At 39.2% G+C, this 15,640-nt stretch overlaps 1 protein-coding gene and 2 non-coding genes across 3 annotated transcripts; 1 reads left to right on the top strand and 2 right to left on the bottom strand.

Annotated features, from left to right (window-relative positions):
- The first annotated feature begins 2,451 nt into the window (after positions 1-2,451).
- Positions 2,452-2,615, top strand: LOC113410170 (U1 spliceosomal RNA). The gene has a single exon (XR_003370636.1). It is a non-coding gene; the product is annotated as a U1 spliceosomal RNA (small nuclear RNA).
- Positions 2,616-5,989: 3,374 nt separating this feature from the next.
- On the bottom strand, positions 5,990-6,153 carry LOC113410168 (U1 spliceosomal RNA). The gene has a single exon (XR_003370635.2). It is a non-coding gene; the product is annotated as a U1 spliceosomal RNA (small nuclear RNA).
- An 865-nt stretch (positions 6,154-7,018) lies between these two features.
- On the bottom strand, positions 7,019-15,561 carry PROX2 (prospero homeobox 2). The gene is made up of 5 exons (XM_087962665.1): positions 14,499-15,561; positions 10,669-12,153; positions 9,464-9,573; positions 8,133-8,327; positions 7,019-7,358 (listed from the first exon to the last, which is right to left on the bottom strand). The coding sequence occupies exons 2-5, from the start codon at positions 12,017-12,019 to the stop codon at positions 7,173-7,175; spliced, it is 1,842 nt and encodes a 613-aa protein (XP_087818791.1). The 5' UTR covers positions 12,020-12,153; positions 14,499-15,561; the 3' UTR covers positions 7,019-7,172.
- Between the last annotated feature and the right edge of the window lie 79 nt (positions 15,562-15,640).

The raw sequence follows: 15,640 nt of genomic DNA on the forward strand, positions 1-15,640 counted from the left end.
TATAGGTTGCCACCAATCAAGTTGGCCTGTGACCCACTAGGGAGATTTTAGATTTTTCATCAATGACATTTCAGCTTGGCTCTAGAAAAACTAAAAAGGAAAGCACTTTACATCTTCTTGTCCAATTGCAGAATTCCTGTCTACAACAAGCAACAATGTGTTTATGTACTATTGTGTTGGATTGAGCAACAACATTCAAATGCCAATTAAGTTTTAAAAATACCTATGAAAAACCAATGCAAAGATCAAGCTTTGTGAAACAGGACAATGAAAAGTTAATTGTATACACGAGCAGCCTTAGAAATCCATTAAATAAATGAAATGATGTGCAACCTGAGGACAACTCAGCTCCTACTGCTTTCAGCAGCAGCAGCCAATACAGCCCTCCCCTGGGTGGGTGGCTTTCCTTTGATAGCAGAAGATATCAGGAACAGAAAATAAAGTGCTCACAGGATAAGTTGTCAAGACTGATACAAGTAAATAAAATGTCCCAATTGAAGGACAGCAGAGTTTGCTGAAACAGGCAAGAGTTCAAGTAATAACCATAGAAAATTCTCCACGGCCATTATCAGGAGTGGAATTCCTCCCTGGTTAGCAAAGAAGTAGCAAGCCAGTTTCACTCCACTTTCTGCTGCCAAGAAAAGCGGACGAAATGAATTTCCCAGGGATTCCCTTTAACGGTTCCATGCACAAGACCTGCCCTGACCCCACTCCTCTATGAGGACTAGTTGCAGGTAACCTACATGTGAATAAAGCAATCTCAAAACAAGGAAGTTTATACCCACCCTTGCACATCCCATAGGCTAGTATTTGACACAACAGATAATCAGAGTTGGAAGGGACCTTGTAGTTTATCTAGTCCAACACCACCACCACCCGCCAAGCGGGAGACTATACCATTTCTGACAAATGACAGTCCATCCTCTTCTTGAAAGTCTCAAGTGATGGCGTTCCCACAACTTCTGAGGGCAAGCTGTTCCATTGGTTGATTGTTCTGTCAGAAAGTTTCTTCTTATTTCCAGGTTAAATCTCTCCTTGTTCAGTTTCCATCCATTATTCCTTGTCTGGCTTACAGGTGCTTTAGAAAATAGCTTGACCCCTCTCTCTCTGGCAGCCCCTGAAATATTGAAAGACTGCTATCCTGTCTCCCCTGGTCCTTCTCTTCACTAGACTAGCCATGCCCAGTTTCATCCCACCAAGTTTCTTGTTATTCCAACGATATCATATATCTACCTTCATGTATTCGTAGTTCGAGTTCGCCCTGTTTGTTCCCCAAACTTTGTGGATTTGTATAGTCACTGGAGATCTCTTTGTCTGGCACTGTGTTTACTGTCTACAAAACCTGTGTTGTGCCTTCCTGCCCCTACTTTCTTGCCACCTGTTTGATTAGTGCAGATGATATGGCACTCACTATTAAATGCTTGGTTTTGGTTTTGCAGCAAGGGTGATAATCTTACCTGCACAAACATCAATTTTGCATGCACTGGTATCCTTATTAATTTTAGGTTGCTGGGGACAGAAATGTTCTGTATCCATTAATTCTCTGTCCCTGCTGTTCAGGTTAAATGTTTACACATGCACAAGCCCTATTTTGGGGGACACCGGAACATTGGAGGTGAAAATGCTTTATTAAATAGCTGCACCCCGAGACTATACATTTCGGGACAAGAACAGGCTTCTCTGTAGCCTTTAACGTCACTCCTTCCCAGGGGGAGACAGAATAACTTCTCCAAACGGCCTGGCACTTCCACCCATCACACCCTCCGAGGAGCTTTTTTCCTCGTCTTAATTGATCAACGCTTCATCCATCCAGGGCGTCTATCCGGTTAACTGAAGCAAGGCAGGAAAGGTAGCAGCACCGTTAAACCGTTACAAAGGCCCCAGAAATACTGAATTTACAGTTATTTCTAACTGTAAATAACCGGGCATAAGATTTATTATGCAGAGTGCAATTTGGTCAATTCACCTCAGTCCATGCAAAGCAAGGACTGGATTATAAACAAGATTAGAAAGAGTTCACACCATTGGAAATCAGCAACCAGCTATATTGTTTTACTTTTCAGCACAATCAGTAAAACCACAACTTAGCAGGCAGTCCGCGGAACACCGGAAAATCCAAGGAGGCGGGTATACGGCCTCCGCAGAAAGCCAGGCGAGCGAGGCAGCGCCCAGCCCACACTGTCCACGCGGCGAAGGGTCGACAAAGAGGAGGAGCTCCGCGGGCCGTATGCAGATGAGGCACCGGCGCCGTGCATTGTGGGGAAGCGGCAAGCGCGGCGCACGGAGGATCGCGGGTGTATGTGTGCCCCCGCGGCCTCCCCTCGCGGTGTTCTCAGCAAGTTACCGTATGTGACAAGCGTGTTCGGGAGGACCTGGGCGTCGTAGCATGGGCCACCGTGATATGAAGTGAGTGTAGCGGTGGTGGGAAGGGGTCCCGGCGCGAAGCAAAGCATACTTACCTGGCAGGGGAGATACCTTGATCACGAAGGAGGTTTTCCCAGGGTGAGGCTCATCCATTGCACTCCGGGTGTGCTGACCCCTGCGATTTCCCCAAATGCGGGAAACTCGACTGCATAATTTGTGGTAGTGGGGGACTGCGTTCGCGCTTTCCCCTGATTTCTCTGGTTAAAGAATAGAATTATGGTAGTTTTTTACTGCTAATCATTATACAACATTTTTGTCTTGCTTGGAGTTCATTGGAAATACAAGTGATAGTGCGACTTGAGTGTTAAAGTGGTCAAAGTACGATGGTGGTTGTGTGCATATAGGGCCTCATTTTATTATATGGAACACAGGAGAATCATACAATACTGTAACAAACAAAATCAATACATCTAGGTGTAGTTTGATCATTCTGAAAAAAACGTTTTAGTGTGGGGTGTTTACCCATAGCAATTTTTTTTTGAAAACAATTTTATTGGTTTTTAAGGACAAACAAAACAAAAACATCCAGCTTTCTTTCATAAATATACAAGCACTGTGTCGATTGGTTTACCAATTTTTTGTGGTTTACCAATTTTTTGTGCACCCATTTTGTAATCTCAATTACAGTTACATTGCGTAACTCATATTATCAAAGATTAAATACCCTAGTATTACTATTAAACAATCATTTGACTATAATTTTACTCATTCATTCTTTGCGAGATAACTATAATTTTCTTGTTCTCTAATTTCAAATGTCAATCTACTCATTTCAGCACATTCCAATATTTTCTTAATGATTTCCTCCTGCAATGGTATTTTCTCATTTTTCCGATTTTTAGCAAATACAATCCTAGCCGCTGTTAATACATTTACAATCAGGTATTTCAAATCTTTACTATATGTGTCAGGTAAAATTCCCAATAAAAAAATCTCTGGTTTCAAGTCTATGTGTTTCTTTGTCATTTTTTCCAACCACATGCGAATTTTAGTCCAATATTTTCTAGCGTCCTCACAACTCCACCACATATGGTAGTATGAGCCAGGTATCTGATATTTCCAACATTTTTCGGATTTATTCTTGAACATTCTTGCTATTCTTGTGGGGGGGGGGAAGCCACCTGTAAAACATCTTATATAAATTTTCTTTATATGCTGTTGACATTGTCATTTTATAATTTTGAGACCACAATTTTTGCCATTTCTCTAAATCAATCCCATATCCAAAATTCTTCCCCCAAGCAATGATAGTTTCTTTAACTTGTTCTTCCTCTAGTTTAATTTCCAATAAATAACCATATAATTTTTTAATCACCTTTTCATCAGTACCTGTCAAAATCTTATCTAAATCAGTCAATTTATCATAGAATCCTTCTGTTTTAAAATCTTCATCATACCTTGAATGTATTTGCGCATATGAAAACCAATTCATCTTTATACCTTGTTCCTCTAAATTTTGCATCGATTTAAGTTCACCCTTTTCATCCAATATTTCCCCATATCTGTTTGTTCCTTCTTATATATTATAGGATAGGAAAATGCTTCAATAGTCGATAACTAAACTGGCATTTTCAAATAACATTGTCTTTTAATCTTCTCCCAATTTAACCACAAAGACTCCTGTATATGATGTCTTCTAAAATAGCCCTGTGTTTTAGTTCCCTTATACCATAGAAAAGCATGCCAACCCAACAACAAATCATGTCCTTCTAGTGTCAACAATCTAGTCTTAATGTTATCCATTCCTTGGCCCACATCAAATGTGCAGCTTGATAGTACAACTCCCAATTAGGCAAACCAAATCCTCCTCTAATTCTAGCATCTTGTAGAAGTTTCAACTTTATTCTCGCTTTCTTGCCTTGCCATATATACTTCAACACAATTTTATTTAAATCTTCAAAATAGTCTTTTCCAAGCCTAATTGGTATTGTTTGAAACAAGTATAAGATTCTGGGTAGGATATTCATTTTGATTGTTGAGATTCTCCCTATTAATGACAATTGTAGATTTTCCCATTTCATCAAATATAACGCTATCTGTTGTTTTAAGTTTAATGTAATTGTTCTCTTTTAATGTACTACATCTTGGTGTCAAATGTATCCCCAAATACTTAACCTTATTCGTGACTTGAATTTTCAATAGGTCTGCCAGTTCTTCTCTTTGTCTTAGTAGCATATTCTTTGTCAAAATCTTTGTTTTATCTTTGTTTATTTTCAAACCAGCCACCTCAGCATATATATCTTTTCCAATAATTTTGGAGCTGTTTCTAAAGGGTCTTCAAAAATAAAGGCCAAATCATCCGCAAAGGCTTGCAATTTAAATTCTTCCTTTTTGGATTTCATTCCTTTTATACTTTTATCATCTCTAATATTTCTATTCAACACTTCCAAAGTTAATACAAATAGCAAAGGTGATAGTGGGCATCCTTGTCTTGTACCTTTTCTTATATTGATAAATCTGTGAATTCTCCCTCTATCATTACCTTTGCCGTTTGCTTATAGTATATGGCTTCTATTGCTTGGATAAATTTTCTGGCGAAACCCATCTGTTCCAATAATAATATCATGAATCTCCAATTCACATTATCAAATGCGTTTTGCGCAACTAAGAATATCAAAGCCATTTGCTTTTCGGGATGTGCCTCATAATATTCCAAAGTGTCCAGAATTACTCTCATATTGTCTTTGATTTGTCTCTTTGGCAGAAATCCATTTTGATCTGGATGAATAAAGTTATTTAAGTATTTTTTAATTATTTCTGCCAAAATTGAATTTTTGTGTCGCCCTCACTAGTTCTGCTTCATCAATTGCTTCCAGCATTTTCCACGATCGATACTGATTGGAAAGTTGCTTCTGCAGATGGACCATAGGTTTTTGTTTTAGCAATGACCCACTGTAAAAGCTGGGCTTTATAGTGCATTTTGAATGTTTTGATAATGCCTTGGTTGAGAGGTTGAATTTTTGATCTATTGTTTGGAGGAAATAAGATGATTCACTTGGGGACTTTAGGACAATTGTTCACTACAAGGAGAACGGACCATTTCTTATTTCTTGGTGAACACTCCTCAAATAGGGCACCAAATCATCCATAGAGATTAGTTACATTTCCAGGTGATGGGAAGGTCTTTGGGCCGCAGGTTCTGGAATGAGTGTGGCTTTGCCAATTTACCAATCACCAAAGGTTTTAGCTTCTCTCCAGTTAAGGTAGCACACAGCAGAACTGGGAAACGTTCTTTATAAAGTTTTCCACTCTTACATTTGTCACCCCTCATAATGAAGCTCCGTGAATTCAAATACTTTGGCCACCTAATGAGAAGGAAGGTCTCACTGGAGAAGAGTCTAATGCTGGGAATGATTGAGGTCAATGATGGAGTCCACTGAAGCAACAGGCGTGAGCTTAATTGGACTCGAGAAGATGGTAGAATAGGAAGGCCCGGAGGAACTTTGTCCAAGATGTCGCAATGGGTCGGACATGACTTCGCAACTAACATGACGAAGTTAAAAAAACGTTATATGAAGAGCGTCAATAGAAAACTACCATAATTCTATTCTTTAACCAGAGAAATCAGGGGAAAGCGCGAACGCAGTCCCCCACTACCACAAATTATGCAGTCGAGTTTCCCGCATTTGGGGAAATCGCAGGGGTCAGCACACCCGGAGTGCAATGGATGAGCCTCACCCTGGGAAAACCTCCTTCGTGATCAAGGTATCTCTCCTGCCAGGTAAGTATGCTTTGCTTCGCGCCGGGACCCCTTCCCACCACCGCTACACTCACTTCATATCACGGTGGCCCATGCTACGAAGCCCAGGTCCTCCCGAACACGCTTTTAACATACGGTAACTTGCTGAGAACACCGCGAGGGGAGGCCGCGGGGGCACACACACCCGCGATCCTCCGTGCGCCGCGCTTGCCGCTTCCCCACAATGCACGGCGCCGGTGCCTCATCTGCATACGCCCCGCGGAGCTCCTCCTCTTTGTCGACCCTTCGCCGCGTGGACAGTGTGGGCTGGGCGCTGCCTCGCTCGCCTGGCTTTCTGCGGAGGCCGTATACCCGCCTCCTTGGATTTTCCGGTGTTCCGCGGACTGCCTGCTAAATTATGATTTTACTGATTGTGCTGAAAAGTAAAACAATATAGCTGGTTGCTGATTTCCAATGGTGTGAACTCTTTCTAATCTTGTTTATAACCCAATCCTTGCTTTGCATGGACTGAGGTGAATTGACCAAATTGCACTCTGCATAAATCTTATGCCCGGTTATTTATAGTTAGAAACAACTGTAAATTCAGTATTTCTGGGGCCTTTGTAACGTTGCCTTGTTTCACAAGGGAACCTAGTGTGCAACTGCAGCCTCCCGAGTCTTGGCATCAGGTACTGAAGAAGGATGGATCCAGTGGTGGAGTAAATGAAGATGGTGGATAAATGATTGCAACTTTTATTGGAGTCTCATCATCTTTTTTAGTGTATGGTACTATATTCTGTTGCTGCAGAGTGTTCCTTTTGGCAGATGGGCAGCTATATGTTTGCTTACATAGTTTAATAAATAAGTAATAAAACATACAACTAAGGATACACCAGAAAACCTTTCTGTAGACAGTCCCAAAATGTCCCTTTCATATATTTATAGAATATTAGAATACTGATCATGCTTTCTCTGATGATTCAGAGAAACTGTTGGGTTAGTATACAGTCAAAACTTACACATTAGTAAATGTAGAATCATTTCAGTCATATTCCATGATCATTGTACATTAATCTTGGGTGAATTCCTTAGGGCAGTTAGAGGATTTAAATATATCTGGGATCTCACTATCAAGTTTGGAAATTATTTTGTAAATTGTTTTTTTCCAGGAAGGATCCAAATCCTGCCCTGCTCTGACAGCACTAAAGAACTTCTGAAGGGTCAGACTGGCAACATCCAAGAAACCATCAGGAACCTGTAAAGATAGAATGAAAAGTTTAGGAAAAGTTTATTAATTTGACACCTGTATGGTCAACAATCAGCTTCATTTTAGCAAAACTATTGCACTGCAATTTTCCTAGAAACTACTATGTTCCCCAAGGTACCATTAATTTTATACCATAACTGATAAGTTGTCAATTCTTGGTCCTAAAACATTCTTCCTCTAGCCATTTATGGTTTAACATCAGAATTGGATCCTACCAAGCAGGGATTCATCCATTCAGAGTATCTTAATTATTCCAATTATTGTATTCCTGTTCTCTAAAAAACTTTATATGATTAACAATGTAAAAACATAAATATAAAAATCCATCCTCAGAATAACAAAAACATACATAGTGTTGAGCTTCTCCTTAATCAAATATGACAGGAATCCAGTATGCCTTCAGGCAGGGCTGTGTATTCGACAGTAGCAGGACAAGCATAGAGAACACTGTATATGTGTGAACAACTGCTCAAGTATTTACACCACATGATGTGGTTATAATTTAAGCAGCTACTATTGTTACCTCATTGAATGTATTTGGAATAGAAACATCTGTTATTATTAGATAATTCAGGTAGTATTTCAACACTTTAAGTCTCTAAATAGTACAATGTAACTAGGATCACAAGTTTTTTAGATGCAGGGATTCCTTAATTAGATTCATAATAAATAATAATGGTAAGCTAAAGTGATCTCTGTGGTATTCTGATTTGAAGAGATTGTGGACTGTGCTTTTTCTACACTATTCAAATATAGTCTTACCTCAAAATCATTGCCTTTGTTGTAATGGACATTAAGGATCCGGAAGAGCTCAGAGTCCCTGGTAACAATAAGATCGCTGAATTCTGTAATTCCTTCCAAGACAGCTTGCCTTGCAAATTTTTCCATCTGGATGTAATAAAATTCACGGAAATTGCTAAACCACTTGATGAGCTGGGAGGTGATACAGCGAGTAAACTGTTAAAAAGAGCAGTTAACTGTTAAAAAAGAGCAATTTATCTATCTATATATATAAATGTGTGTGTGTGTGTTCCAGCATAACTCTGGAACACCTCAAGCAATTTCAACCAAACTTGGTACACAGATGACTTGCCCTCTGAAAACAAATACTGTGGGGGTAAGACACCCCTAACACCCCTCGGGGAGGTGCCTTAAAATGACTTCTACTGTACAGCACAGTGGACTTGCCATGGTAACAGCTTCACAGTATTCCAGTACTCCACAAGGGGACTCCCTCTCAGCCCTCCAAGGAAACGTCAGGCAATTGGCCAAGTGCAATAAAAAAATGAAATACCAGCATAGACAATAAACTCCCAAGGAGAGGAATAGAAGACTTGCAATGCTGCGCGAGAGACAGTACAACAGAGTGAGTCCCAACTACAGGATTTTCCTGTCTAATGTAGGATTGGGATAAATAAATACCCGGGCAACGTCGGGTTATCAGCTAGTAATGTTATAAATAACATATGCTAACTTCTGTTTCCTCTGGACACTACATTGTATTATATCTGTATGCACCAAAAACATTCCCTACATAGGTAGTCCTTTCATAATGAAGTAATTGGGCCTGAAATTTCCATTACTAAGAAATGGTAATAAAGTGTGATGTCACATGATTGTGCACTTATTGGCAGAAATTCCAGCTCTTTGGCTTGCCATCATTAAGCAAATCACTCTGGATTGTCATCACTTGAAACTTTCTGCTGGCTTCCCCATTGACTTTGGTTGTAGGAAGCTGAGAGAGATGGTTGCAGAAGTGATCACATGACCACAGGATGCTACAATTTCATAATCATGAGCCAATTGCAATCACATGAGGGATATTGCAACAGCCAGAACTTCGAGGAGGTCATAAGTATCACTTTATTGGTGCTTATATAGGTTCAAATAGTTTCTGAACAAGTTTTTAAACAAAGGTCATGTGTACAGTGTCAATCTGCAAGTATTTTGTACACACTTGGGCATAATATGATTGGTACTTAATTTTTACATCATCTTAGCTTATCTTTCCAGTTTTCACAAGCATCCATGCTCTGCTAAAGAGGATTTTGGAGAATCTTGTTAGCAATGAAATACATTAAAGTTAAGCTTACCTGTATATCTAGAAAATAAGCTTTCAACAGGGAAGATGTGGGATAGCGTGAGAAGAAGAACATCAGTTTAGCCTTTTTCAGATGGCCTGGGGTCAATGCTTCGTGGATTTAATCTGGAGTCAAGGAAAAAATATTTGCCCAACTTGGGGCTGTACAACTATCTAGATGCATAGGACAGGATGTGTAGCATCTATTGGGAATGCCTTACATTAAAAACAACTTTTTCTGCAATTAGAAATCAGCTACAGACAGCTCTCATGCAAGCCTAAGAAAACATTTTTTTTGCTTTAAAGTGTTTCCAGGAGCAGATGCTACTTGAAAGTCCAGTGTGCTTCAGATTTTACTGTACTCCACAAATCAGATACTCTGCACACAGCCCAATAAATGCTACATGTTGTCCCCATGAGATTCCTTTCTACTGATGTGTATCAATACAATAGCAATGTTATCAAGTGGGATTTTGAGGGGAAAAAATCTAAGATGTCATCTTGGAAGACATGTGAAGAAATACAGATTAGCACCAAAATACAGATTAGCACCTAAAGGGTGATGTCCCTGCCAGAACATAAAGATGCCCAATAGTGCTACTATAATGGAAATATTATCTTAATCCCATGCAATGGGGACTAGCAACAGAGACCTATTTTTGATGTTATGCTTCACCTGATTGATAAAAGTAGAAATCAGTTAACTCATTGTCATAAAAGTACCCCTTGGGTATATTCCAGTATTGTGTAACATTTCTATCTAGTGGCAGCTTTTATTTTAAGCAGGCATTTAAATTCATTTTACGGAGTAGAAGGAAATAGCACCATTCAGGCTTCAGTTGAAGGTAATAGCATTCAGGCATCTTTCTTATAAGTAATGTACCATTAATTTGTTTGGCAAATGGCAACTAAAGGAATGTGGCTATAGGCAAAAATAAAACATTTCAAAATGTTTTTGGAGGTTCCAAAGGGAACAATGTCTCAAGTCTTGCCCCTTTTTGTCCCTTACCCATTGGCAAAAATAGGCCCAATCTTTTTTGTGCAATGTCACTTTTTTAAGGGGAACAAAATGGGACAAACAAAGTCCTTGTTTGATTCAAACTGACAGGAAAAATGGACTCTAGCCACTTCAGAAATGTTTGGGGAATATTAAATGGGTACTAATGAGCTACATGCAAGCTGTCTCTCCTACCCTAAATGCAAAGATGTTTTAAAGACCCCTAAAGGATATATTTCTTGCTGAGAAGTACACTCCATCCACCATGGCATGCATTTCAGCAAACACTGCATTTGTAGAAGGAAGAGAAGCCAAACTTTCCAAGCGAGGTGGATACTGTTGTTTCATGCCTGATGGTTTGATTGGTTGCCATGGCACTTCTGAAGACTCAGGAGATACCATTCTTGGAGGAGGACTCTCCCAATGGCCTTTTTGACCACAGAATAGCATTTGACTAAGAACGCCATTTTCTTGAACTTCAGAGGTCAAGATCAAGGGGTAATTCTCTGGTGCCTGGCAAGGTTTTCTCTCCGTTTTTGTATGGATGGAATGAATAGGAAAGCCTGGAGGTTTTTCTGTGATTAATGATATAGGACCTTTAGGAGAAGTGATCTTAGGAAGCCACTTACTGGGTATATTTCTTCCAAGAGCTGTCCCTATGGAATTATTGGGCAAATGAGATGGAAGGCCCGATGATTTAGGCAAGATCTTTTTCAAAACAGAATCTACAGCGTGTATCATTACTTGGGTTAATTCTTGTTTTAATATTTCTGAAAGTGTTTTTTCTTCCAAATTTTGAATGCCTCTTTCTTCTTTCTCTGACAGCACAAGGTCTCTTACTCTGGGTGTGCTTTTCCATAAATAATCTTTATGCTGGTCGTAACACAACACTTGACTGTTGGTGTCTGTCTTTCCACCGTACTTCTTCAACAAGCCTATAGTTCTCTCTATACTTTCTTGGCTTGGATCAGAATCATTTTCCTCACCGTGTTGAAGAAACCTCTCCGCAAGTTGCTTCAGCTGATGTTGCAAAGCATGGAGCTCTTTCTTCACCTGAAGGAATTCTTCTGCTGAGATGCTGCTTCTATGAGGTCTTGTTAGGGAAATTCCTGGCAAACTTTGCTGTTGAGGAAGTTTCTGCTTCCTCTTGTTCTGTCTACTGCTTTCCTTTCCTTTCTCAAAATTGTGATCCTGTTCCCCCAGAGTATCGGACATTACTGGGTTTGGCATGATACTCATTCCCTGGATAATATTTTCCACTCTAGCCCTCTTAGCTTGTAGTTGTTCATTGTGGAATTGGTTTGTGTTACCAAAGCCACAGGCAGGCAATGGACTCATGGCAATAGCTTCCTTAGAAGATGGGTGCTCAGTTTTCTGTGAGCAGGGGAGAAGAAAGCTTATATCTAGCTCAGTATTTAATTCTGACCGATTAAGAAGATGTGATATAATAGATTCATAATAAGGAGGGAGAAAAGAATAATTTCCTTCAGTACAAAACTCTCCTTTTTGTCCATCTACACATACAGAACTAGGAATATAATTATATTGATTAGCAATGCTATTCACATTCATATCTCTTTCTTCTTTTAGGACAAAGAATTGATATCTAGTAAGACACTGACAATTGTAGAGGGAGATACAACTTTTGTTTTTGAGAGCACAGGTGCCTTGGGACTTTGTTTTTTATACTTTAATTAGCCAGGAATCTGGAGCACAAAGAAAGAGTAAAATATGTTTAGTATTGTAAACACGTGTGATTAACTGTCAGTGTACAAACTATCAGATATTGAGGACTCTGCAAATAAAATAGTCAGTGCAAGAAAAACAGCACACTAATCTACATTTTAATGTTACATCAATGTTACATCTTGCCCAAGTTAGTAGGTTTAAAACATTCCTAAAGAGGGGCTTGTAGATGAATAGGAAGAAAGTAACTTTTGCTATCAGGTTCACAGTGTCATAGGATTAACTGATTTCTCACTATATCATTTATCTTCTTGAATATATATTCTTGGAATGTACCAAGATTTCTGGACATTTTGGACATCATGGGATCTGGTAAAAAAAATTATACAGGTAATCCTACACTTAATGACCACAACACAGCTCAAATTTTCTCTTGTTAAACCAGGCAGTTGTTAAGTGAGTTTTGCCCCATTTTACAACTTTTTTTTGCCATAATTGTTAAGTGAATCACTGTAGTTGTCAAATTAGTAACATGCTTGTTAAGTGAATCTGGCTTCCCCATTGACTTTGCTTGTCGGAAGTCAGCTGAAAATGTTGCAAACTGATTACATGAGCCCAGGATAGCACATCTGTCGCAAATATATGCCAGAAGCCAAGTCCCTGAATTTTGATCACATGATTGGGGGGGGGGGGTTGCTGCAACAATCATAAGTTGAAAAACAGTCAGAAGTTACTTTTTTCAATGAAGTTTGTAACTTCAAACATTCACTAACGGAATAGTTGTAACTCGAGGACTAGCTGTACAATATTGAAAACTGATGTGCAAAAATAGATTGTTGATATTGTACTATTTGAATTAGTCTTACTTCGTTTATTGTTTCTCTGTCCCTTTTGTGTTTTGATTAGTTTTTGACAAATGGGACAGGAAGAAAATGTGATCATTTTTTGGGAACTGTTTGTAATTTTGCATGTTTTTCCTGCTTTTTATGGGGTAAAGTTGATATTATCTTGCATTATTCACACGTATATTTCTTTTCTGTTAATTAAGTTGAAACAATAATAAAGTAAATATAAACTATTTGTGAGTTAGTTTAGAAGCTTAGCAGAGGCCAGTGTAATCAGTACTTGGATCAAAAACTATTAGAGAATATCAGGACTATAAACTAGAGTGAGAATCAAAAAACATCCAGAAGAAAGCATGACTACTCATGGCTACGTTGATATCACCAGGAATCAAGCTGGACTATCTTTATCTCCACTACGCCATATGCTGAAGCTGAATTAATAGCATACTGATCACTCATGTAGATTATTAGCACAGATCCAACATGTGCACAATAAGGAATGTCAGCCAGTAACTCAGCTAATGTTTTCTTTGCACTGTAAATCCTCACAGCAGCAACACAGACCATAATAAAAGCATCCCTCTTGAGATTATATAAAATGTTGGAATTACCTGTAGCCCAGTGTCCTGTCTAGAAATGGGCAGATCTTGTATACCAATCTAGATTAACAATAGGTGGTCATAGTTATTAAGGTCAGTATCCAGCTGACAATGATAGCTTGGCAGCACTTTCAAACTGCAGAAGATCCATATCAGATAATTTCTCTAATTTCAAGACCAAAGAATATTTGACCCAAATGCCACTATTTTATCAGGTTTCAAAGTTAGTTTTACTGGACCTCATCCATGTCTAGGTTGTACAGTATATTGACTTTTCTGTTTCAAATGTCACTGAAAAGTATTGCTGGATCTCATCAGTATTATGATGACATTTTGCAATCCTTGAAACTATTCTAAAATGAAAAAGGTTTATTGGGTGTCGTCCCCCCCCAACCTGTACATATCTGCTGGATCCCTTTATGTACTTTTTCTGTAAGATACTGCAGTCTTGTTGCTGAATTGGATTCCAAGAATGTGACTACTTTGGAATATGACATAAATTAGTTCAATCTCCTAATTTATGCTCATTAACTACATTAATTTTATGAATTATCACTTGCACTCCCATACCTTGCTTACTCCTCTGAATGAAGACAAATGTACAAGTACTTAACAATAAATCATTTTACAGTTTAATGTTCTCGCCAAAACAACCTCTCAATATCTGGTTATGAGGTTTTGAGCCACATCAAATAAGATGCCACTCATGATGAAAAGTAACTTTGATCAAAGCTAACCTCAGAACTAGTTATAAAAATAATACAACGAAAACCAATTTACAAGAAAAAGCATGACAAATAGGTGAATTTACAAATATATAAAGTCAAACGTCTAAGAAGGGGAAAATATACAGCATCCTTCCACCAATAGATTACCCAACACTGATCCCTTTTCTTGTGTTCCCAGACATAAAACACTCACCTTGGCTTCCTTGGCTTTGAAAGAATCTGAAGCCTGCTGTTAAATGACAAAGGGCAGAGCTGTCAACAAAGACCTCCCTTTATCACTGTATCAGAGTCACAGATGGGAATGAGGGAAATCAAGAACAGCCAATCAGTTTGAGGAGCCTATGAATATGCAAAAGAAACCAAAATCCATGTCTTCTATTGCATCTTCTCAGTACACAGGAAGATGCTATAGTTCTGATGAGAAAGTATAAGTGTGTATATATACACATACATACACACACACCAGAGTAGAGTAGAGTAGAGTAGAGTAGAGTGACCCTGGACAAATAGTATTATTGGTTAAGAATTATTGTTCCTAGAATGTTTATGTTTAGTGGATATTTTGTGCCAAACTAATGCATAGAAAAATGAAGGTTTCTGTGGGAAAGTGTTATTATTTTGCATACCCTAATAACATACTATACTATGAATGACAGTATTATTACAGATAACAAACTGTTGCACTGGCTTTGGCTGCTATTCCAAACACACAACCACTTTTGTCTTGCTGATTATATCCACAATGAATGCATTGCAGATTTTCTCCTTTTGCATGGTTCTGTTTTATACTATTTAGTTACTGGGGTGGGGTGGATGCCATTTTGGCTATTTCCAATACAAGCTACAATCACTTGCTGCCAGCATCATCAGGGGTCATCCGTGGAGGTTGAAAAAATCAAAATGTCAGCCACAACCATGCAGTCCAGCCCATTTTAGTGGAACACATGCTAAAAGAAGTGGGTTTAACAACACATAGTTGTGCTTTAATTGCTTTAACCTTCTTGTGCCCACTTTCCTCTGCAGGTGTCAGCCAGGCTGAGCATCATCTGCCAACGGAGAAAAAACTCAGTGGGAGAGGAAGAGAAATAGCAATCGAAATGCAAATAGGCAGCCCGTTTCATCAGCCTCAGGGCTCGGGCGCGACAGTGATCGGTACAGAGAGCAGCGCATCGGGCTGGAATTTTGCATGGTGAAACCACAACGCGGATTTCGTCATATTCCCTCCGCACAGACGCCTATGCGGATCCACCCTCCATAACAGAGGTCTCCCACCTTGGCCCCTTTAAGCCTGGAGGACTTCAACTCCCAGACTTCCCCAGCTAGCTTTGCTGCCTG

This window comes from Notechis scutatus, chromosome 1, assembly GCF_049901735.1.
Source record: "Notechis scutatus isolate UNSWTSFEM ecotype Mainland chromosome 1, rNotScu1.2, whole genome shotgun sequence".
Lineage (NCBI taxonomy): Eukaryota > Metazoa > Chordata > Lepidosauria > Squamata > Elapidae > Notechis > Notechis scutatus.